The 25,420-nt window shown below is 39.5% G+C and overlaps 1 protein-coding gene across 9 annotated transcripts in view; it reads left to right on the plus strand.

Annotated features, from left to right (window-relative positions):
* The window catches only part of SLC44A3 (solute carrier family 44 member 3), a 91,781-nt gene that overhangs the window by 51,553 nt on the left and 14,808 nt on the right, over window positions 1-25,420 (plus strand). For 2 of the 9 annotated variants that reach the window (XM_038144612.1, XM_038144613.1), the window contains exons 1-11: window positions 2,223-2,277; window positions 2,550-2,657; window positions 4,349-4,491; window positions 4,929-5,065; window positions 6,516-6,609; window positions 8,014-8,183; window positions 8,712-8,801; window positions 9,442-9,566; window positions 11,247-11,433; window positions 19,353-19,518; window positions 24,105-24,261. In XM_038144612.1, the coding sequence (XP_038000540.1) occupies window positions 2,251-2,277; window positions 2,550-2,657; window positions 4,349-4,491; window positions 4,929-5,065; window positions 6,516-6,609; window positions 8,014-8,183; window positions 8,712-8,801; window positions 9,442-9,566; window positions 11,247-11,433; window positions 19,353-19,518; window positions 24,105-24,261 (1,404 nt within the window). In that variant the 5' untranslated portion in view covers window positions 2,223-2,250. The other 7 variants (XM_038144611.1, XM_038144616.1, XM_038144618.1 and 4 more) reach the window with 7 other exon arrangements.

The following is a 25,420-nucleotide window of genomic DNA, read 5'->3' on the forward strand; positions in this document are numbered from 1 at the left end:
AGCCGAGCCCCACCTAGTGACACAGGATAAAAGTACTCAGCTGCTACTAAGTAGAAAAAATGTTTTATTTGATCATGTTTGAAGTTCAGGGGGAAAAAAAACTTAGTACAATTAAAATATTTCATTTACAATTTTTTAAAATCCTATTCTAATTGTGAGTGATTTTCTAGCATTTTAAGATAATTGCTCCTAGTCTAGCTGAAGAAATAAAATAACCTTGATTGATACTGCTCAGTAAAATCAGGCCTCTACTGCTGACTCCAATTTTTTTTTTACATGAACTTCAGTTACCTGGATTCTGGAGTTTATTAAAAAATATTTGTACCATTTGCTGTTTTTCTCTATTCACAGTAAGTGTGGAACACAAAACTTAAAGAGGATCCTTCAAAAAGTGCCAGACCAACAGCAAAATATTAGCATGTGATGACAGCAAGTCATCAGATTCTAATACAGGCCTTCATTACCAGCATTGTTCTTCAAGATTATTTTTCTTAATCAGATGATGATTCTGTCTCAGAATACTTTTTGTCCAATTTTGGTTAGTTTTCTTGATATAATAAAAAAATGAAGTTATCTTATAAAAAAAGATTAAGTTTCCTGTGAAATTTCACATTTGCATTTCAAGGGAAAATTACTTTTCCCACATATTTTTAAAGTGCAACAGCACAAAGTGAAGGAAAAACTATTTTCTCTATTTACGTTTTATAAGCACAAAACTACTCCTTCGGTTTTAGAATATTATTTTAATTTTCATCAAAATTCTGAAAACTCCCAAAAATTGATGAATAATGAACATAAAAGACAGAATGCTGATAAAGACAAGAACTGTGAGCTGGCTGGAAACCAAATGGTTAATAAATCCTTTGTAAGACAGTTTTTAGAACTCTTTCCTGCTGTGTTTCTTCAGAATCACTTCTTGGGAGGGTGTGGGGGTGGAGGTGTGTGTAAATTTAAATCAGAATTGTAGCAGGTTCTGTCAAAACAGTTTAAATGTCAATTTCAGAAACATGGTATGACTTACCCTTTTGGAAAAATGTAGTTATTTCCAGTCAGCTTAGAAGGACTCAAATGTTCTGGGGCAGAGATTCACTCCTTTTTATAAAAGCCCAGTTTCTGATATTGCCTATTTACTTCCATCTATGCTAGCTTGTCACCAAGGTTTTACACTGCATTTTCTCCAGAGAACTGGAATACATCGGCTTTGTTTTGCTTTCTTTCTCTAGACAAGACTAGCCTAGTGCTCTGTATCCTATACAAGATGGACCAATTCCTAAACAGTTTTGCAAAACAGCTCCCATTTAGTTTAATTTTATTGCAATTGCAGATGTTGTGTTACTTCTTAAAGAGGATATTTATTTGTTCCACTGACTGTTAGGAGGAGGACAAAACCATACTTTTAACATCCTTCCAATTTGTAATTTTCTCTAGGTTATTGAGCTGAATTTTATGAACATAAAGATAAATCGGTATCAGGGACAGCACTGATAAAACATGTTGTTAAAAGTGGCTAATAATTCTAACATTCCTCAGTCATCTGAGTTACGAGGATTGACATAAATTGGTGTTATTCCTGTTGTTGCAGGTTATTCCTGTGCATGCAAAATGCATATGGACATAGATGAGAGTATGTATAGTATAATGCAGCATGTCAGTGCAACGTAACTGTATAAACAACAGCCCAACAGAAGCCGAAAAGGATCTATGACTGGCTGTGTATTGATCATGCAGCCGGAACAGCCGAACGGGTACCAGCGTCAGTGGCTTTACAGGACGAAACAGCCCCCATTTTGTGCCGGCAGTAACAAATCTTCAGCTATTCCCAGAAATAAGCTAACGGAGGGTGAAATATAAACCTCCCACCCTGTCTGGGGGCCCTGTATAAACCAGCGGCTGTGGAGGAGCTGCGGGAACCCCCAAACGCCTCTCCCAGGAGCGGAGCGCTCCGGGGCAGCGATGCCGCTCCCTCCCTCCCGCCGGTGCAGCGGCCCCGCGGCTCCGGGCAGAGCCCGGCCACAGCGGCGGGCGGAGCTGCCACCGCCCGGCCCGGCCCGGCCCCGCGGCGCTGGAGCCGAGCCCCGGGCAGCCTCGCCCCGCCGAGCCGGCTGCGCCCCGGGCCCGCCCGCCGCCCCCGCGGAGCGCGGCCCGGCACGGCACGGCGCGGCGAGCGCGGGCATGGAGCGGAGCGCGGCCCGGCGGCAGGTGAGCGCGGGCGTGGAGCGGAGCGGGGCCCGGCGGCAGGTGAGCGCGGGCATGGAGCGGAGCGCGGCCCGGCGGCAGGCGAGCGCGGGGCCCGGCGGCAGGTGAGCGCGGGCGTGGAGCGGAGCGCGGCCCGGCAGCAGGTGAGCGCGGGCCCGAGCGCGCCCGGGACAGCGGCGGGCGGGCGGCACTGAGCGGGCAGCGCGCCTCGCTGCGCAGCAGCTGCCAGGAGTTCCGCACTGAGGGGCGAAGTTACGCGCTTGCTGAAATCTCCGCCCTTTGGAACTTGAGTTAATTTCACAGGAAGTTTGTTCTGTTCTTTTCTTGGACTTTTTTTTTTTTTTTCTATTTAGGACTCTGGAGATAGTGTTTCTGAACTACGGGAATGGAGACCAGCCATTTACAGAAAGTGTACGGACACTCTCTGGCTGCTCCTCTTCTGTCTTTTCTGGGCCGGTTTGGTGAGCACTCACAGTTTGTTTGTTTGTTTCCTGGAAGGACAAATCAGGTCCAAAGTTAATGGGGCTCTGCATGGTGTTACACTAAATCGAAACTGAAATTGTCACGGGCACAGGTCCCCAGGTTTGCCGAGGGACAGAGCTTAACCTTTGCGGTGGTGCAGTGCTTTATGGCGGTGTCAGTCACACTTCCAAGTTCTGCCCATATGCTTTAAATACCATGTATACACTGGGCTCCGTTATTTAGAATTCACTTTTTTTGTAAGTCAATCCAGTTTCTGACCGGGCTCTTTGTTCTACTTATTCATTGTAGCCTTGCTATCTTGCAACATGTGTCCATCTGATGCTATATTAAGTCACTATCTTAGAACAGCGTGCCAGCTTTTGGGAGAAAGCTTTGTCTTTCTCTGAAGTGGGAATGGGATTTTTAATTATACATCTCAGTCTACTCAGGATTCTCATAAATACACTTTTTAATTCCATGCATAGTAACTTCTTAAATGGGAGCTGATGCAAAATATTGCCTGCATATTTTGAATACTACACAAATGGATGGTGAACTTTGTGAGCAGGATAGGGGCTTTTTACCTCTGTCTAATGCTTACTGCTTTGATCAGTGGAGGGGATGCCACAAATTAAACCTGTCAAATGGTAAGGATTTAGGATTTTTGTTTGGTTTCTCCCACTGCTTTTATTGCTCACTTTCTATGAAATAGCTTATTGCTTGCTTATATTTGTTTTCTGGTGTTTGATCTTATTTTAAAAATATTTAAGAGAATGTAATTACACTAATTTGTTCACATAGTGAAAAAAATTGAAATCACATTAATAGCTCTGTGGAAATGGGTATCATGGCCATGTGCCCCTGCAGCTATTACTCTGTTACTTAACAATATTTATTGCTTTTATCCAGCATTCTGCACTTAAAGATAAAAAAATCACTTATACAGTGGACCTATAAGGCCCATATTTAGAGGGCATTTTCACCTTGAACCAGAATTTTGACTGAGGATTGCTGCTACTTGGCCAGCAGAGGTACTTAGCTCCCTCTGGAGTTTACAGGAAGATGATCTACTGGAACTTTGATCTGATAGCAGAACAACAAAAAGGTCAGGGCAGTGTCAACTAAGTGCACAGTGTGGCTTTCTCCAGGTTTTTCACGTGTGTTAAAGAGTGCTCTTTCCTGAAGTTTCAGGTAATCTCCAGTTAAAATATATTTTGCATTTAAAAATACTTCTGATTACATTCACTAGCAGCATCAAGGGCCCATCATGGCAGCAGTTCTATTGTCCAGGTGTGTCTTGAAGGTCACCCTGTCACATGAGATGCAGTGAGCACACGAAAAATCACCATTTGAGTGATCTTGCCCAGTGACACACATGAACATTGCTAGGAACAGTGTTCAGCACCTTAGTAATGCTTTCCTCCTATTTTAATCAGGACCTCTATCTTCCTTCTCCTGTGTTATTCTGCTTAATTTATATAATTTCAACAATAGATGAAGGAAAGCTCTAAGGAAGCAATAGAGCTGAACTTGCCCATGTGACTTGCTCTGGCCTTGTGCAGAGGGGTGAATTTTAGATTTAACTGTTCGCAACCAGAAGGCAAAAATGTGTGACTTAAAATTAATATTTATTGTTGGGAAGGAAAAGCTATGGTAGCATGCTTTCACATTTAAAAAAATATTTTAACAGATGTTTATAAGTGGCTATGCTGTGGTGGCTGGTGCTGCAGAAAGACTTGTGCTTGGATATGACAGCTTTGGCAACATATGTGGTCGGAAGAACACTCCTGTAGAAGGGGCAAATCTTTCTGGATTGGACATGACTAATAAAAAGTAAGTACATGAGATAATGTCTAAATAAAGAGTTTGAGAACTTAGTAAAATATACATCTTCTAGTTGTCAGTCATATACATCTGTGTAACTATACACTGTTGTATTGAAAGGCAAAAAAGATGAGAATAGTGCAGAAGAGTGAGTGAAATTAAAAAGTTAAGACAGAATTTGAAAATGTGTTGCATTGCTATGCCTTATGCAGCTGTGTCTTAAAGAGGATCTTAAATGGGACATCAGACAGACAGACAGTCATTCTAGATGGCAAATCTTTCTACTTAAGGATGTTGCACATTGAAGTTCCCAGTCATTCCACTTACTCCTTTGGAAAAAGTGTCACTTGCTTTGTAGCACTTTAAAAAAAGAAGGTTCAAAATTTAAACTTATGAAAAACCAAGAAAGCTTGTTGTTTGAGAAGAGGCTCTTTTTTTCTTTCTAGGTATGTGTTCTTTCTGAATTCATGCAGCCTGGAAACAGAAAGCCTCAAAATCAATTCACTTTCCTTGTGCGTGTCAAGTTGTCCACAACAGCAACTCAACTCTTTTGAAGATCTACAGAGTTTTGCAAGGAATAATGGTGTGCCACAGGGAATATGAGTACCTCAGTGTATCTGTAGAACAGTTGAGCAGCTTCCACTTTGTTTTTGTTATTACTCTTACTCTAGGGAGTCATATCTTACCACTAAGTTCCTGAACAGTTCATGGTAACAAAAAATAAAATGTCTTGTTTCTGCTTCATTTCAAACCCATAGTCTCTAGAAATGTTACAGCTCTCCGATGCAAATTAGAAAGTTGTTCATTAATTCCTTCACAGTGCTGAGATTATGTAGCGGAAAACTGACTGTTGATAAGGAACTAGTGAAGTTTGGTGGAGGTGCCAGTAGGTGACCAGAGTTCATATGTTGTTTGTGACTCTTGTCCAACTGGTTCCTTTAAATGTAATTAAAACTATGGTGCAATTATTAATTCCATGAAGATGCAAGTGGATTTATCCCTCTAGACATCAGATCCCAATGTTTGCTATTCCATTTTGTAGTTTAACTCCTGCTGGAAACTAAGTACCACACAGCCACTCACTTCCCAGCAAAACCAGGACACACCTTGAAATTTTATTTGATTCTGGTGTCCAGGATGAAAGTGCTGTCAGAAATAGCTGTTGTGAGAAAGAACCTCCTGTTTATTCATATCCAACATGTAAATAAAATAACCTGTAGCCTAAGCCTTATTTAATGGGGTGTAGATAAACTTCAGACCATATGAATATTAATAGCTATTATTGTTGGAGGTCAGTATCCCATTCTTTTTTTTTTTTGTTTTGTTTTGCTGTTTTACTTGGCAGGTATTGCTATTTAAATTGACAATATTTGTTTTAATTTAATTTTGGGGTAGTTTGACATAATTTTGTATCTGCAGAAAGCTGTAAATGCCTGTGAGATTATATAATATTTTCAGTTTAACTAAACATAATTGCATCAAGTTCCAGCTAAAACTGCTTGCATATTTATGTCAAGGCAAGGAGAAGTCTTGCGTTTTGAATGGCTTGGATGTACCCAGGCTTTCTTTCCCAGAAGTGCTGTTTAATGGAGCAGAGTACCAGGAAATATTTCACCCAGATCCCAGCACAAGTCAGGTTTCTGGATACAGATATATTGTATTCTAACTCAGGAGGGCCTAGTTCTATTGTAGCTGCCATCATTTCAGGTTTTCCTCTAGTCCTAGTGAGCAGGGATTAATAGCCAGGTATGGCACTAGGGAGCAAACAGTGTGCCTGCCCTCCAGGAACATAAGTGGTAACTGTAGCTAAGTTGAGAAGGCAAAAGATTCTGCAGAGATTGGTTTAGATTTACTCAACTACCTAATTTGCTATTCACATTCTCACTGGAATATCAGGGATAAAAATGGCCTGCTAAGGGATCAAACAAGAAATGCAAACAAAACTTAGCTGTTAATGTGGTTTTTCTCTCAATTTTTTACTGATCTTAAGTTACTTTTTTCTCTTTTTTTTTTCTTTTTCTATTCTTTCTTAGGTTCTTTCCTCTGTGTTTACAACCTGAATGTTTCCAGTTACACACTAAATCCAAAGGCAGCTCAGCTGTGTCCCACACTGCCAGTTCCACCAAGGTAAGAATGACTGGGTACTTTACGACCTCCTTCAGTCCAAACAGCTTCTTATGGATTATTACTTTCTAACATGTTTTATTTGGCTTGATGCTTCACAGTCAGGATGGTTTTGCTTTGTTTATTTATTTTTGTCCGTGTATCCTTACAAGTTCTTTTATGTGCCTGTGAACATGCCAGTGTCCTGTCCCACAGAATAAACAAGGACTGCATTCCTTCCATTCCTCCACCCTTTATTCCTCTACCCTTCCATTCCTCTTCCTTTTCCAAATTAGGAAAAAGCACTCCATATGAGGAACAGCTTAGCTCCTGCGCAGATTTTGCTTCCTCCCTCAATGCCAAGGATGTGGTCTTTGGCCTTGCTTCTTCTCCTGAGCCCAGAAATTTCCTTCAGAATAATTTTATAGCCAGATGGCTTGAAGCACGGATCTGTGGATGTTGCTTGCTGTCTTTGTCAAATCTGGCATTTGTGAGTCAAAATTCTTAAACCCATGATTTTAAGTTCCACTGTGTCATGAAAATACAGCAGAGAATTGGAATCTCTGTATTTGCAGAGCTAATTCATCTGCTCTGAACAGCAGAAAATAGAAGGGCAATGTAGAGAGAGCAGGAGACATGTAAAAACATTGCATACAGTGGATCAAAGGACAGCATGTAAATTGATGGGAAAATATGGCATGTTTCACTTATTTCCTCAACTTTCTAGACCTTTTTTAGTTTGTCAAGCAACTCAGCAAAGTTATTCATGCACAGTAATAGTACATGGTAGAAGCAACACTAGTTATTAGTTAAATTTTTAGCTGTTGATAACAAAGCCTCTCCTTTTCAGGTATGAATATGCCATTGATTAGTGAGTAGGGCAGCACTCCCTAAGTGGGACAGTAAATATATGCAAGAAGCTTGGCTGGGAGTGCCAAATAATCTTGTATAAATATTTGGTGCCATTAACTGTACCTTGCAAATATTGTTTCGGTGTGGCTTTTAGAATGCTTAAATATCTTAAAAACAATATGAAGTGTTTGTGATCTAGAATTATCTACAACAGCATAGGTTACAGCTATGTTAGCATGAGCTTCGTTTTTACATAAATACATGGGAGCAAAGCAGGTGAAGCCAGACTAGAATGGGAATAGGAGCTGTGTGCTGATGGTGATAGTTAATGAGAGAGTTGTTAATTTCTTTCCCCAGGCTGATCTTGAATGGATCTGTTCTGGTGTAGTGTTCCTTAACAGTGTAATGCCTGTATCACTGTACCAGCATAGATTCATTTATTTTGCAGATTATACATAAAACTACTCTTTATAACAGAATGCTCTCTGTGGAGAATGGCAGGATGGATCTCTATGGATTTTAAACTGTTTGTCCAGTATTTAATATTTTTTACCACTTTTGTTTTCAACCTTTCAGTAAATCCTTTCCATTATTTAATCGCTGTGTTCCACAAAATCCTGAATGCTATTCCAAATATGCATCTGTCCTAATAAGTATGGTTAATGAAATGGATGTTTTTCATCGAATTCTGAGTGGAATATTGGCAGAAAGAGATACTGTGATAGGACTGAGTGTCCTTGCACTAGGTAAGGTTATAAATAAAAAGTGAATAATGATATTCAATTAGAAGGTTTAAATGTTTCTTATAAGTCTATATGTTTAATTCAAAAGTGGACTTTTTTCATATTTTTTGGGCACAGTTACTTTTTAAGGAAGAGTGATCAGATTTTATCAGGAGGCATTTAATAGACTGGTGAAATGCAGATCTCTATCAGATTCTGTGTTCCATGTCATGGTTATATACCTCATTTTGGGGGATTGTAAGAAGCTGTTGATGAAAAAGATGCCATCAGCATGAGTACTTGAACTTTACTCTTAGATAAAATGTTTCTAAAAAGGTAATATTTCCCATGGTGAAATATATCAGCTATAAGTTTCTTATTATTTAAGTTAGACATAACTGTGTGCTTTAAATGTTAAAAAGGAAAAGGTTGCCAGCTTTATTAAATGCTGTTGCTATTGAGATTACTGTTTAAAAATAAAAGCCAAAATTCTACAAGAACCTTAAATTTATATTTAAAATAACACTCAAACTTACTTCATGTATTTTTCAGCCTTCTCTTTGATACTGGTTTTAGCCTTCAGGTTCATTCAGACCCTCTTCATCCATACTCTGATTGCACTGGTTGTATTTGGGTTGTTGTGTAAGTATATTTACTGTTTCGCTGTACCGAAGGATTAGCAGCTGAACAAACAGCTATCCTTTATTTCCTTTATTTCCATCCTCAGTAACCTTCAGCTTACCACAGTCATTTCCAAGCTGAGGCCTGCTTGCCTTTTGGTGCCAAGGTCTGGCTGTGCTGTTCCAGCTGCTGAGTGTTAGGATGATGGTGATGTTTATTGTTTTTATAGATGCCTAGAAACAACATTTATTTTGGCAGATGAATGCAGTTATGAAAATGCTACTGTTTCAAAGAATGCTTAGTGAACTCTTACACTGCCTGCTTTAGGAAGGGAGAACCATAGGAATGTGTCTGGCTAAAGCTTGTCATTCCATGAAAGTTAGCCTTGTATCTCCACAATGAAATTACATGCCTGAGCTTTAGGATAACTGCAAGAAATCCAAATGTTCTGCTGCGGTTTTGCCTCAGACTTACAGGCCATTATTGGAAGTTACTCTGTGCTCACTGATCCTGTGCCTCACTTTGGTGACTGGCAGGATTCCCGAGCCCTGGGGGATGGTGGGGAGAGCAGGAGACTGGGAAGGGAGGGCAGGCAGGCATCAGCCTGCCAGCAACAGCGTGCCCTGCCCACCCTCATGCTGCTCTGCTCTGCTCTGCTCAGTTGTCTCAGGTGTTCTCTGGTGGCTCCATTACGACTACAGGAATGACCCCAGCACTGAACTGGAAACAGAAAAGGAAAATGTAAAGTTCCTACTTGGATATGCCATCTTCTCAACAATCATCACTGTAAGTAGCATTTTGCCCTAAGCAGTGGCAGAGGCTGTAACTTGAAAACTTGAACTACAGTGGTTCTGCAACAATAAAAAAAATTCATAATTCTTTTCAAATTGGAAAATGAGAATAAATTCTAGATCTTCTTACATTCATTCACAAATAATCATAAAATAATAGAATAGTTTGGGCTGGAAGGGACTTAAAGGTCCCTAGTTCCAAACAGATTTTTAGGCCTCCATCAAAACTACAAAAATAATTTTAAATATTCATTGTGAAACTTGTTTTTCAGCCTTGTCATACTTCAAACCTGTACAAACTGTGTTAGCGTTGTGGGTGTAAAAATGCCAGGATTGTGTTCCATGCCCATTTTGTGCTGCATCAGCTCACTGGAGAATCATGTTGAATACACACAGGGGCACTGGCTGAGTATGGACATGAGATCTGTGGATACATCCCCTCCCCGTCAGCAGGAGAAAGGGGTGGCAGCTCTTTGAGACAATGAAAGGGGCAGTGAAATGCAGGCAGCAGTGTCTAGACCTCAAGTTATGGGGTTAAATTCTGTTTTTCTCTCACTGACCTTGTTTTACAACAGAAAATCTGAGTGTGGCTTGCTTGCAACTTCTGAAGAGAGTTTTTTCACTCTGATGTTGCAATGTCAAAAGGAGCCATTTCTCAATTTGAGGGTGCAGTCAATTTGTACTTCATGAGACATTTGTCAAAGCAGTTGTCCTGTTGTCTTAGAGATGAGTAAGATCCATATGGGATTTGCCAGATATGAACAGTCTGGCAGTTTACAGTGACAAATATAAATGTGTCACAGATCAGATTTTTTTTATATCCTCTATAAGTTATGACCTTTTTACAACTGCTGATACCAAAAAGGTAAGAAAGTTTCTTTGAATGCTTGTGTGTTCCAGTACAACGGACTGTTGTTTGCAGAGCTGTGGGAGCTCCCACTGCTGCAGGTTATGCTTCTCTTCAGAGCTGGTGGCTTCTTTCCAGAGCAGGCAAGAGAACTAGTGAAGGAACTGCCACTGGTTGTATTTATTGCTTTAAAGATTCCAACCTCCCTTTTAATTGCTGTTCATAGTTCCTTGTCACATACAAAGAATTGGGGATATTGTGGAATTTTTGACTTGGGGTTTTGTTATTGGTGGGTTGGATTTTTTACTTTGGGAAGACAATTTATTTAAATAAGTTTTCATTTTATGTCTGCTTTACTCCTATACATACATAGCTCAGAAACTAGTTTGGTTGTGGACTGCAGGAAAGGACAGGTTCTCCTACCATTGTGGAAGTGAACAGTGGCAAGCTGACCTCAGTAGAAAGAAAGTTTAAAAGTTCATGACATGCAGGGAATGTGAAAGCAATGTGTAGTGTGTAATGTATGTTTATGTTTGCTATAAAGCAAAACAGACAGTTTCCATTAGAGGAATTAAAGTCTTATGAACCCTATTTTGTTCAAAAAAACCCCAGCAACAGCTATTGTAGGAAAATGGATTTTAATCCACAGGCTCTTTGAGAACACAGGCAGTGTCTTGGAAGGACTTTCTAATGCATAGTAAGATTGTATAAATTGCTTTGTTGTCATGTCTTTGTGAAATCTGTATCCTCTGATCCCACATTTGACAACTCTGATAATTTTCTTGAGGTAAAACCCTTAACAATTTGTCTTTTTATTTCCTGAAACAGGTTGTTCTGCTCTCCCTTATATTGGTACTAAGAAAGAGGCTTCAGTTCTCTGTACAGCTCTTTCAAATCGTTGGCAAAACCATTGGCAGAATTCCTTTTCTCCTGTTCCAGCCCCTCTGGACTTTTCTGATTCTCATTGTGTTCTGGGTATTTTGGGTTGCTGTACTGCTTAGCTTAGGAACTGCAGGTAAGCATATGCTTTTCATGTTTTTGACTGCTATCCATTTCCTAAATTCTCTTCTTATATGTGAGACCTCTTGGTGTTGGCATACAAAATGTGTGCTAGCATTGTTACACAGCTGAGTTTCTTTTTCTTTTTCTTTTTCTTTTTCTTTTTCTTTTTCTTTTTCTTTTTCTTTTTCTTTTTCTTTTTCTTTTTCTTTTTCTTTTTTTGTTGGAGTCTTTTACATTAGCCTTTTGTTTCCATATGTGGACTTGAGTTTTTGTCCTTTCTCATTTATTTGTTAATAGATGGTTGTAGGTACAGTATATGTTTGGTGTACTTAAATGAATAAAGTAACAGGAAGGAGGACCCAGCTTTTAATACAAATGTTACAAAATGAGGATGTTCATCTCCTCTGACTGAACAATGTTGAATTGTCACAGAGGCTTTGGAACAGTAGTTCAGTGACAATTGCAGTGACATTGCTTTGGAACAGTAGTTCAGTGACAATTGCTATCATTTGGACTAGTACTTGGATTAATCCAGTGGTTCTTGCAGTTGCAGAGGAGGTGCTCTCTGGAAAGTCAAGCACTGTGAAAGATCTGGCAGAACAGGTTTTAGTATGGAAATGGTGTTCCTGAGGGATATTTCCCTGTAAGATCTGTCACTGATTGAACCAGGGTAATTTGGATGCTGTTCCTTGGCCCAGCACCGTGCCATCCAAGTTAAAGAGAGGTTGTGCTTCTGAGGAACATCACTCAAAGAAGTGAAGCTAAACTCTGTGTAGCTCTGGGGGTAACTCCTCATGTACACATCAGCCCCTGTCCATGAAAAGCATTAGGATTTGGGGGCTGGTAGTTTTTAATTTTAAATTTATAGGGCCACTGTTAGGAGCCAATTGCTTTCCTTTGGGTCAAAGCTGATACAGAATCAATGTGGACAGAGATCATTGTTTATGGGTTTTCTCTTTTCACAGACTTGGCAGTGATTTCTGTGTGGAAAACCAAATGCAGCCTAATTCTTCAAATGCTTGGGCGTTACTGTTTTACTTTGTGTTTCCACCATTGCTTGAGACCGTGGCTGCAGTAACTCCTTAGGACAGACTTGCAGATCCCTACTAGGCCAGGAAAGCCTCCAGCCTTGCCATGGCTGAGCCCATGTGGCAAAGCCAGCTGTATTCGCTACCTCTGTGGATCAGATACCTCACTCCTCTTCCATCACGCCTCCTTCCATCTCAGTTCATTCTGGCTCTTTGCAAGGCCCAATTCACTTCTAACATGAGATGCTGTCTGAGTCCATGATGGCATTGCAAATCACACCCATTGCTTATGCTAGCCTGGGATCTGTTTCCTTCCAGCTTTCATTGGAGAGCCATGCAGATTTGGCAGTCCCTGTTTCTGCTGCCTGGAGTAGCTCATGTCTGTCAGGAATGGCTGCTTGGAGCAGCTGCTGACCTGCTTCTCCTGCAAAAGGGTCAGATCTAGCATGGCCACATGTCTGAGCTGCAGTCTCTTTGTGAATTGTTTCTCCTCACTAAATAGTCAAGCTGATGCCCTTTGCTTCAGATGTCATGCATATTCCTCCTCCACTGCTTTGAGTTAGATTTTCCCAATATGGAAGCAGCATTGTGTGCTGGACACAGTTCTGTGGTTTTTGTTTTTCTGCAAAATCTTTATGCCATTTATGTATGGATCAGCCAGGCAGCAGTAATTTTGAAACTGGCCTTGTGGGATACCTTATCCCTGCTTCAGACCAGGCTTTATAGAAAGGAACATCTCCTGAGCTATCAATCAACTGTTCATTTCATGTACTTGCTTGGATCAGATACAATTTAAGATAAACATTAACTTTAGTAATAGGACAATAGAGTTCATTATAACACATAAATTTTCTAAATATATAATTACCAAGAACTATGAGAGCAAATATTACATCCTTGGTGTTAAATCAAGCTGACTTGATCTTAATATGCACACATAGCGATGTAAAGCTTGCCCTTACTATATCTACATTTAGAAAGTGCCAGCTGAGTCTGTTGTATTCAAAAGCTTTTGGAAATGCAGCAGTCATTAAAGAACTAGAAATATTTTAGCTCATGTGACAGAAAAAACTTGATTGTATGACCAGGATGGGAAACTATTTGGTATTTTCTGGATGCTTTTACAGACTTTGCAGGAAAATAGTGACTTGCACATTATATCCAAAAGCAAATTCCACATATATTCACAGAGGAGTAAAACCCAATCAAAACTACTTTTGAGAGGCTTTTAATGCTTTTTCCGTGTTGTGCCATTTTCCTTCATTGGTTATATTCTGTGTTTCCTGCTAGGCATTTTCATTCAACTTTTTTTCTTTTCCTCTGCCTTCTTGGAGAGTAGGATTCAAAGAGTTTATGACCTGCTGTTACATTCATAGTGCAGCACACGACTCCTGACTCAAAGGTATTTTATGTTTTGTCTTCTCTCTAGCTTAATAGGAATTCTGATATTTCCAGCAAGTGGTGCAAACAGTACAGAGGACAGCATAAACTTACTGCACAGCAGAGTGATGAGAAAGTTTCAGTTTTGAAAGAATTGAATTTTCTCAGATTTGGCATAAGAAGGGAAGGTCAATATATTGCTTTTGTGAGCAACCTAGTAAAACATAGGTTTCGATGGAGCTATTCTGGCAGGGTATTTTAGTGCAGATGTCAGTCCTTATGAGATCTTCCTGTTAGAAGCATGTCAATGTTGAGAAGAGCACGTGTTCATTTTATAAATGACCCAAATCACTTCTCAGTTAAAACCCGAGCATGGCTGCAGTCGGGCAGGGGCCGCTCTGTGTCGGGCGGTGTCTCTGGCTGGCTTGGGCGCTGCGCGTCCCCGCCGTGTCCGTGCTGGAGCTCTGGGGGCCGCTGTCCGCCCCTGCCCCGCAGCAGCGCCCGCGCCCGCCAGGGGGCGCCGCAGCCCGCGGGGAGCGCCTCAGGCCCGCCCGGCGGGGGAGCGGCTCCGGAGAGCCGGGGGGAACAAAGGGCGGCTCGGCCCGCCGTGCTCCGGGCACGGCCAGCGCTGCGCCTGGGCCGCCGTGCCCCGGGACACGGCCCGCGCGGTGTCCGAGCCCGCCGTGCTCCGGGACACGGCCCGCGCAGTGTCTGAGCCGGCCCGCGGACTGAGCGCACGGACAGCTCCGTGTCAGCAGGATTGCTGTTTGGATTTCCAGTCCCTTACTCTACCTCAGATGTGCTTTGTGATTCAAATCTTGGACGACTAAACGAGCACTAAACGAGATTTGGTATTGTGAATATTCCATGAGGTTGTCGCTCGAATTTTCAACCCAAATATGAGTTCTCTGAAATGCTGTCTGTTAAAGCAGCTCACCATCAGATAAGCTGGGGGTCGTTCTGCTGCTCTAGGATGACATACCCACATATCCTGTAATGACAAATGCATACAGTACTATACGGTTAATAACGCACTGACAGGACGCCTTTGTATTATTTATTATTCCACTTCCTGCAAGTGGAAGATGTTTCTTTTTATTTTGAGTTTTGGGAACTTTTTGCACCACTTGAGAGTAGTTCTCTGAAGATCTCCAAAGATATGCTTTCTCTTACAGAGCAATTTGTTTTCTTCATTGACAAATAGTTGCCTGTCTAGGATTCAGCTTGTAAAATACAGGTGGTGATTTTCTTGGGTTTGACACGTTGACGTTTTCTTCTCACAAATATGTTTTCGGGAGCTGTGCAGGCTGTATTTTAAATGCAAATAGACCAAGAAAGCTGAAAGAAATGAAATGTTTACGAAGACGCTAGTCTTTTGTCTGATACAGAGAGATGGGTAAATGAAATTGGCTTGCTGCTGTGCTGCACCTCTTCTTAACATTTTCTTTGAATCTTCACTAGTTATATAATATTTATGGTGTCTCTGCATCTTAACGGTTCTGGAGCACTTGATCCTCATTTCAGCTGTGGCACACCTGATCATTATGCCACCACGTAGGCACCTTATTTACATCTCCTCCAAAAGTTAGTGTTACTGTGAGAAAAAAATCCTAACTTCTTGGGAGCTGTAGAAAGCTATAACCTGCACTTGAAAGGTACTTATGCACATGACTGATTTGAAACACATGGATAATCCTATTAAAATCAGTGGGTCTACTTATGCATTTTAGGGTAGGCACCTGCCTAAGTACCTCGGTAATTCAGAATCTGTAAGAGCAGCAGAGACTGAGTGAATTCCAGACCTAGAAAACTAGGAGAAATGCCAAGGCTTCATGAGACTTTAGGTAGCACAAGCAATGGCACCAGTTAGAACCATTAGCTGGCTAGGAATGGAATTCAGCTGTTCTTTGGAAAAGCTGATATGTCTTAGGGTTATTGAGTTTTATTGTTTGATAATGTGTGGGTATTTCACTGCAGAACTGAAGTGGCCATGTGGCACAGCAGAGAATGTGTTTCAGCTTTCCAGAGTGCAGGAGCTGTGAGGTCCACATGCTGTAAATATTGTGAATATAGGATGAGAAGGTGGTGTGATTTTTTTTTGTGTAATGAAGGTGCATCCTACAGGCAAGTGAGCAGCCGAACTGCCACATAAAGCTGTGCGACAGCAAAATGAGCAATAAAAATGTATTTCCTGCAGGGGCCTTGGCATTCCAATTACAGTCAGGTAGCTTACCTATAAATACCTTTACATGAAAAAGCACAAAATAAGATAACACAATAGATTGTGTTGCAGGAAGCGCTAAGATTCAGTGTATGATTCCAGAACCTTTCCTCACAGTGGGAGGGGCACAGCATATTTTCACGTTAACAGGAACTGATAAACAAGCTCTCAGTATTTTCTTGTCAGTGGCTCTTTGTTTGTGATAAGGAAATTGCTGGACTAGACTTCCCAGGAATTTTTGTCTCTTACAACAGCCTGTTGCTGCAGGCATCCGCAAAGCCTCAGAGCAGCAGCTGCTGAATAAGGACATCTGACCTAAGTCTGGCAGTCCCAAAGTGTAGCTGAAGGTACCGCACACAGCCACCCTGACTGGTGTCCCATTGCCCGGCTGTGCTGGCTGCCAGGGCAGCGCTGGGCTGGAGTCCCACCGGGAAATTCTCCTGGGTTCTGCTGCAAACACTTGGCCCGTCTGCATTGTTAACATCACTTCTTTTGAAGTATTGGCAGCAGATCAACACTTGTACTGATCAAAGGCTTCCAGATTTGGTGATTCAGATGTAGGGACTTTGGTTCTTTACTGAGCTGTTAATGTCATCGCTAAGAGTGTATGATACACTGGGAAGATTTGTTATTGTGTCCTTGGAGAAAAATATTCTGTTGACAGATTAAACTGTATTTCAAGGCTTTGTTGAAAAAGTTGAGTTTGTATGAGCAGATAGATCATAGTACAATGATGAGGAAAATGGCATATGCTTTTCTTGACAGGTTATCTATGACAGATTTAAAGATCTGAGATACTGATACAGAAAAATAGCCTTGCATATAGTTCTGCAAAATCAGGCACGTGTGGTAGGCCTGGAAGACAGGAAATCAGACAGAGATGTTTATATCATTAAACAGATTTTTGTGAAATAACAAGACTAGTTTACCATACCTGATCAGCAAAGTGATCAAAGGTGAAGTCACAGGTGGCTCTGCCTGATTTCTGTGCAGCTGAGCCCAGCACTGTGCACGTGTACAAGTACAAGGTTGTCCAGGAAAGACAAAGCCGTTACTGTTATTACTGCAGGTGGTTATTTCAGTAGGCTGGTAAAAAGCAAACAGGATTAGCTTGCCATATGAACATTTATCAGTCTTCATGACAACACTACTGAAACAAAGCCTAAACAGGTCTGTTTTGGAAAAAGAAATGTTCAGGTGGATTGTGTGGTGGAAAATGTCCTTAATTCTGCAACCAAATGGTGTAATGTCTTTGCATGAAAATGGAGAGGTAGGACACCTTGTGTCTCACTGACATCTTGTTTGTTCAAGTTCCCTTAGTGAAGGCTGAAGGCTATGGATAATGAGTGTATTTGGCTAGTTCTCGCTGCAGAAAAAGGCAGTCTAGAGCCTCTGGAAGAAATATGGGAAATGAAAAATCTCTTGAATTTATAATTATATGGTGCCTCACTTATTTTAATGACTTAAGTAAATGATTATATCCTCAAAAACTCACCTTAAAAAACCCTCACTTTTGTAAACTTAAAATCAGTGAGGCACAGGATGGGGAGGAATGAGGGAGAGTTTGTGAGAAGAGATCTGAGTAGTAGCTTTTTCAAACCATCAAATATCTTGCACTTCACAGAATTAAAATTCATTTGAATATATTGGAAGCACTGCATCATTTCTATGAATGACCAACCGAACAGCACTGGAGAGAGCTTGCCTGTTCAGCCAATATTGGTAGCCTCTCAGAAAAGAAAATATCTAGAACATATGTCTGTATTTATGTACCCATGTAGCATTTTTTTTATCTTTCAGAGAACTTTAAAGTAATGTTGCAGTGCTACTATGGGGTAGATGGATATTTTTCTTAATTTACAGACTAAAAGACCTTGCTTCTGAAAACTTAAAAAACGCTTGTCTAAACCTGCTGGTATTGCTGAAACAAATCCTTACTGTTTCTACTTTTAGTTATTCTTGAATAAGAAGTCTGTGGCTGTAGAAAAACAGGCCAGAAAGGAACCATTTCCTAGATAGCTTTGTATATGTGGTGGTTTTGAACTTGAATGTGGTGTGTTGTCCTGTAAGAGAACACAGAGTCATAGAATCATTTAGCTTGGAAAAAACCTTTAAGATCATCAAGTCCAGCTGTAAAGCTAACACTGCCAAGTCCACAAAATGAATACATGAAGTATTAAAGCTTAAGTTATATTGCTGTTTGAGCAGTAATAGCCAATTCTGTCTCACTTGTAATTTTTTTTCATGGAGTTGGAATAAGAAACTACCCACCTCCAGAGATTGTTTTATTTGGTGAACGTGTTTCTCTTTAAGGTTAGTAGACTTAAGGCTTGGTAAAATAAAAATAAATAAATAAAATAGCATGTTAGGAACCTAGAGACCTTTTACTAGGATCAAATTGTCCTAATGCCTTTATCCCCTGACTACCCTTCAGAGTCAAGTGCCACAAATAGGATTGCACAGAAAAAAGGTCTGATTGTTGAGGAATCTGAGTGGCCCCCACCTTTTGTGAAAAGCCATCTATGAATACGGAATACATTCTTTGTTGGTAACAGAAGTGGAAGGAATGTTTTTAGCTTGGATAAGTTAATTTATCCATGCTCCTAGATACAGTAGTAGCATTGGAGCATGTCCATATGGATGTCTGCTTTTTTCCTCCCAGAGAGCCTGCATTTATCTGCCTTTGTACCTATTTTGCACAAAGATTGCAAAGTGTAGAGAACAGAAGACTAATGGCCATGGCTCTGATTATTAATAGCAATTAAAATATTTGTTTTGTTTTGCTGCAACAGTATGTTATGTATCCTTAATATTTTCTGCAATCTTTCTCTTATGCTTCTTACTAAAAAAAAAAAAAAAAACCAAAAAACTAAAGCATTTCATAACCATGCATTTATTTCAAATTTGAATAAAGAAAATGAAGATTTCATTTACTTCTGAACTATTTGATTACTCAAGTCTAAAGTAATGTCTTCTCAGATATCTCTATTAATATGTAGCTTTCCTTTTTCCTTTATTGGTAGCTGTGTCTCAATCCCAATTTAAACACAATCTTTTGCTTTTTGTGAGATTTTCTTTTCCAAAATCCAAGTTGAATTATAAAATGTTGTTTCTCTAACTTTGTTAGAATGGACAGAATTAAATAGCATCGAATTTATTTTTTTTTTTGTAACTTTACTGAAGAGAAGTTAAGAGACCATGCACAGAAGCACTTCCATGTCCTTCTTTGTCCCTGTCCCCTTTTCTCCTTTCCCCCCTTGTCTGGCATGTTATAATAACACAACGGTGTAATCCCAACTTCAGGTACTGCACAGTCCACTTCGGGAGGACAAGTAGAATACAGAGCTCTGTCTGGAATTTGCTACATGGCATGGTATCATTTCGTTGGCCTTATCTGGACTAGTGAATTCATTCTTGCCTGTCAGCAAATGGTGATTGCTGGGGCAGTGGTTACTTGTTATTTCAACAGGTGAGTGCAGAATTGCCCCTGATAGTTTTGGGGATTTCCCAGCATTTGCTTTCAATCTTTTTCTGGGAAAAATAGTCCAAATTAGACTGCAATTTATGTCAATATTGGGAATTCAATTTACTATAAAATAATATTGCTTTTTGTAAGATCTTGAGTAAGATTTTACAATTTGCATGATATTAACGTAGCTCACCCCTGCTGCTGGAGATGCTGGGCCAAACTGGGCCTTGATCTTGGAACTCTGTTGGCTCTGGGGGAATTACCATTCGGAAAGCACAGGCTGCATTGCGCCCTTTGCCAGGAGACTGCGTTAGCTCCAAATGAGAAGCAGTATATTGTTCCTTGGTAATTTCATGTATTCATGGGCAGTTTGACCATTGCATTTTGGTCAATACATCACATTTTTGGTGCAATACACCACATAAATCCCCAGGGCAAAGGCACCGTCCGTATCTTGTTGGTGCAGAGCAGGGAAGCACCTGTAGAAACTGCTGTGGTGACATTTACTGCTCTGCTAGGGGCTTCCGCTTTCCAGCTATTTTTTACTGCAGCAGGAACTGGCTGACGAGTACAGAAGGTTCCTGCTCCCAATTGTATTGGTATCATTTTGTACAATACCATTAAGCTCTCCTCTTGCTTGCCAGGTGACCTGTACTGTGTTGAGAAGGCTGTGTTTGCCAGGGCAAATGCAACTTTTCTCTGGTGGTAATCCCTTGTCCCGGCCTGTAGGCTGTCAGTACAGGTCCACAGAGATGCAGAGCAATGCAGGAATGGAGAGAGGGTGGTTAGCTGCAGGAGCAGCAACACCAGCAAGGGCAAGGGTTATCTTGAGCTGCTCCAGCAACTCTGAGTTTGTCTGCTGTGTGTTTTTAATGTATTCCCTGGGGCTGCATCATAAAGGCATGTCACAAGAGTTTGTTTATGGGATCTTACAGACAGGCTTTCTTCTTGTCCTGTGAGTGCTCCGAGGAAATGGCACGGCCTTCCCATGCGGAAATCTCCTTCCACAGCACACTCAGCAATGCGCTGCACGGCCAGCAACCGTGGCTGAGTTGCAAATGGGGTAGGCAGGGGGCCATTCTACCTGGATTAGCTTTACAGGATACGAATATTTGGCCTGTAATACCATGACTGAAAATGGATTTGGCCTTCTTTTATTTTAAATTAAATATGAATACATAAAATATTTCATTAATTTAATAAAAATAACTAGATTTTCTTGCTTAATGATTAAATTTTACAACTCGTGGAAAGGGCTTGGTCTTTTAAAAAGCCTTTTTTGTTACAATTGGTGTTTTACATGAGGGCTTCTTCTCACCTTGATGTGCTTAGGTGTTACGTATCTATTTACCTTTGCAGGGAGATGAGCTTTTCCCCCTCTCTGGGAGCAAAGGAAGGTGTTACGGTAACTCAGTCCATCACAGGCATCACGGTTCTGTCCATGTCTGAGCTTCTTTCGTAGCTCCAGTGCACATATAGCACTGCACAGATTTGAAATTAAGGATTGGGGTTATCTACCTGACTAAGGTGTTGAGTACCACAGTTTTCAAGAGAAGTGAAATACATATCTCTCCCAGTAAATCACAAATGAAGGTTTATGTTGCACCAAAGTCATTGAGAGATTAACTAGAACAAGCTTTTAAAGGCTTCCTCTTCAAATATATCTGCAATATTTATGGCCATCCTTTGCCCTACTTGCATACTTGACCTAGAAAAGCTACCATCATGTATGTAGTCAGACCTGTTCCTTGTGGCTTTGAGATAAGGTAAAAGTGCAGTACAGTCTGTTTGGTCTCTGTTAGTCTCATAATGTCTGTTTTGTTACAAATCTTGTAATTTATTATGCTTGTTTAAAACTGAGGTTCATATTTACTTGAGGAATAGAAGATTCATTCCTTAACATTTCTGAAGTATTTTATACTAAAGTTATTTTTAAACAGTCTTTGGAATTGGTGAGACGTAAGTGAAGAAAACTGTAAGCATAGCTCTTAAGAGAATTTTAAAGAAATTAAGAAATACCCTTTTCTCCCACTCAAATGTCTATGTCTGTTGGGTGTGTCAGGATGACATTTTTTTCTTGTCACAAAAAATGTTTTTCAAATGAAAGCAAAGATGCATGTGTGATCACTTGATTCAAGGAACTTAGTGTTAAAGAAAGACACTGAGTGTCACAAGGCTCACAAGTAAATGAAGGTAATTGACAGTAGTGAAGAAATAAAATTATTAAAAGATAATGTGGTATTGAATACAGCTCCACAGGAGTTTGGAATAGTAGTGTTGCATGTAAATCAAACAATCTCATGATACATAAAACAGAAATACCACAGAGGAAAAGCAAGCTATGGCTCTATTCAGTCTTATAACCAATCAGGCAGATTTCCAGATTTCCCTGAGACTTTGTGCACGTGCACTGGAGTTCACACGCACAGAATCCACTGCATAATGATTGTATGCTTGTGCTAAAGCCGCTTCAGGATTGCAGCCACGTAATGCACAAAGGTGGGTGAAACTTCAGCCTTGGCAGCAATGGGAGTAGGTTGGAGCCAATCTTGAGCTTGTTTACAGTCATAACCATCACCTGTTGCTGTGTTTAGCCTCTTTCTTGTTTCCTACTCTGAACCAGAATTACAAGGAAAATCTGTTCTTTTCCTAATCTGTTTGGAGGCAAAGCAAAATCCTTGTCACACCTTGTTCTTTCCTTTGCTAGGAAAAGGAGCTGTGGAAAAACATCCAAATATGTAAAAATTTATCTAAACTAAGCTTTAAATATTTTTTTTAAATTCCTGTTCATTATTTAGTCATGTTAAAATGTTCATTATTTAGTCATGTTAAAAATATCAAAACCCTTTTTCATTTTTCTCTTCAGTAACAAGTACATTATTAACACAGGAATAAATTTTCTTCTTTTTGTGTTTCTTATCACTATTATCATGTAATAATTTGTATTCTGAGATCAAACTAACACTGTCATATGTAAGGAAGTGTTTTGGGGAGAAAAAAACAATGGCTCAATATGAACAGAATAATTAATCCACACTACAATGCATGTGTTTCTAACACAGAAACCTGATGACTCTAAAAAAACCCCAAGCTGCCTTATTCAGTATAAAATTCCACTATCCCCCAGCTGTTCCCCTGGTTTTAAGGCAAAAATAATAAATGTAGCAACTGCTTTGTTGGAATTTCCTATTTCAAATAATGTGGTATATTCACATGTTTAAATACAACTTTTCCACTGCAAAGTTTTTTGTGTTTTGAATGAACTGCAGTGATACCTTCAGGATTCTTGCAGAACTATAATCCCACTCCTGAATATAGTGTGTATGATTTAAATCCTTGCTGAAGTGAGAATTTAATAAAATTATAATTTTAGAGCTTCTTAGCCCAAACCAGTCATTCTCTTATTAGTGTCTTTTTATTTTTTAATTTCTTGTGCAAACTGCTGATTTTTCAAGATAAGAGAGGTTTTGAAGAAATCAGCTCTGAAAACAGGGCTGCTTATTTATGATATTATGTTTGATCTTTATGTAGCTACTTAGTCAAACTGCTGCTGGCTTTGTTGCCTAACTAAATATTTCAGGGTTGGGCCAGTTGCTTAGGAGTTACTTTATGGAAGGTCTAATTATGATTATTGATCCATATGGGGTTTTTTTTATTCTATGAAACATTTTTAAATGTACTTAGAGTGTTAATCTAGTTGAATATTTTTTCAGCGTTTGACAAGGGGTGAGGGAATCTCTTCAAGTTGATTTTCTGAGGTTTATATAAATTCTTGAGAGCTGTGTCATATTACTGTCTGTAAATGACTGACATTAAACTGACCTTTATAAAGGAAGCAAAGTAATAAAACTTGTATTCAGGCATATTTTTTGTCTTTGCTTTCTGATTTGGCAGACATTATTTTTCCAAAACAATACAGGTTAGTGTGCACTAGAACTACAAGTTATTTTAGTTCAGATTATAATCCTAAACATATAGTATGATATTGCTTTTTTCCTGTATTCATTTTGAAAAGAAAACCTTTTCTGTGGTGAAAAAAAGAATGAATTTTTTTTAATTTAAAACCAAATTTGGCCAAATTGCAATTATAAAAGTAGATAGTAGCTCTCAGTTTTATATGTGAGAACTGGTGATTTTATTTTCTAGTTTTAATTTTACCACTAAAGAAGAAATAGTGGATTAATTCCCTCAGACTAAAATCTTGCAGAACCAAGAAGAGTTAAATAAAAGATTGCAGAGAATAAGAGAAGTGACGGAAACTGGAAAGAGGTGTTCAAGTAGTATTCTCAGATATTGTTCACTCACTTCTTCTATTTTCCATTGTAGTTTTTTTCCTAGATATTTTTCCATTCCAGAAAATAGTAATTTCTTAAGAATTAAACTAGCCCAGAAGTTATAAATATGCCTGCTTTTCTTTGGACTAAGGTGAACATTCAGATGAAGTCAGTAGAAAAACTGGAGTAGTTCAATTAGGAAAGGAGGTAACAGCTTAATTCTTAAAATTTCCAAATACTGAAAAGACATAATGCCTCTCTTCTTAAATAAGTCGCTAAAGCGTTTTTAAAATTGTTTGTTTCTCTTTCTAGAAATAAAAATAACCCACCACCTCACCCAGTCCTGTCTTCCATATCAGTTCTTTTCTGCTACCATCTAGGAACTGCTGTAAAAGGCTCATTTCTAATCACAATACTGAGAATACCAAGGATTGTTCTCTTGTACCTTTACAATATCCTAAACCAAAAGGTAGGTAAATACTTTTGTAACGCTATAAAAATAGTAGTTTAAAGATGAGATCATGGGGCAAAGAAGTGAAGAATATATTTCTTGCTTAAAAATAGATGGTATTGCTATTACTGTCTATTATTAATAGATGGATTTTATATTTTATCATGTTTTCTTCATTAGGAAAGCTTTTTTCTCCCAACTCAGATATCAATGCTTCCTTTTTATTCTCAAGCCTGATAATTTTAAAAGCAGACAATACCAATATGAAACTCACCTTTATTTCATGTTTTTATACAAAGGTTTTTCTGAAGCATAAAGAAAAAATCGGTAGACTGCTGTATTAAAACTTTTTGCATTCTTTTTTTAAGAAGCCGGAGTAAGAATACTATTGTTAGATTTAAAATCTGTTATAGAAAATACTTCATCTGCCTTGTAATATGCTTCTATAGAAAGAATGTATGGAATAAGAACTGTTCCTGGGAGTTCTAGTATCCAAGACACATCTTCTAAGACACAAAAATCATAGATCTGGGCTGTTTTGAATATGTTTTGCCTTCTTTTTTCCTTTCATGCATCTCCACATCTATTATCTTCTGCTGGAAGCACACCACTGTAGGTAATTCTGGCACTTTTGCAAGGAGGGAGGACTGTTACAAATGCACAGTTCTGATTTTAGGAGAAGATTTAAGAAAAGGTTTTAAATGTAGGTCTTTTCCTCTAGGGTTTACATTGGCCTTGAAGTATGTTATGTATAGTTATGACAGGCTATTTACTATGTGGCGTGTGTTGGCTATAGGTTATAAATGCTTAAATAAAAACTCCTTGTAATAAAACACTTGAAAGGTTTATGGATTTATGTTGCTTTCGTATGAAAGTTTTGGTTATAAAACTTTGTGAGTTGTGTTAACTAAGAACATTGTATGAAGACAGTAGGTGGGATGACTTAGAATATTTTCTGCCTTTAGAGAAAGCAGGGTAAGTGGGCTTGCTTGTTACATGGTCTTGTAATTTGAATGACTGTAGATTTAAATAGCAAAGAAAGATTATTTGTGTCTGCAGCACTGTGCTGCAGGCTCCTTTTGGTCCAGCTTTTGTCCCAAGCATTCAGTGACATGACCCACAGCTGTAGCTGCTGCTAAGGAGACTGGAAAGTGCTCTGGCCAGCTCATGTGCTCAG

This window comes from Motacilla alba, chromosome 8, assembly GCF_015832195.1.
Source record: "Motacilla alba alba isolate MOTALB_02 chromosome 8, Motacilla_alba_V1.0_pri, whole genome shotgun sequence".
Classification (NCBI taxonomy): domain Eukaryota; kingdom Metazoa; phylum Chordata; class Aves; order Passeriformes; family Motacillidae; genus Motacilla; species Motacilla alba.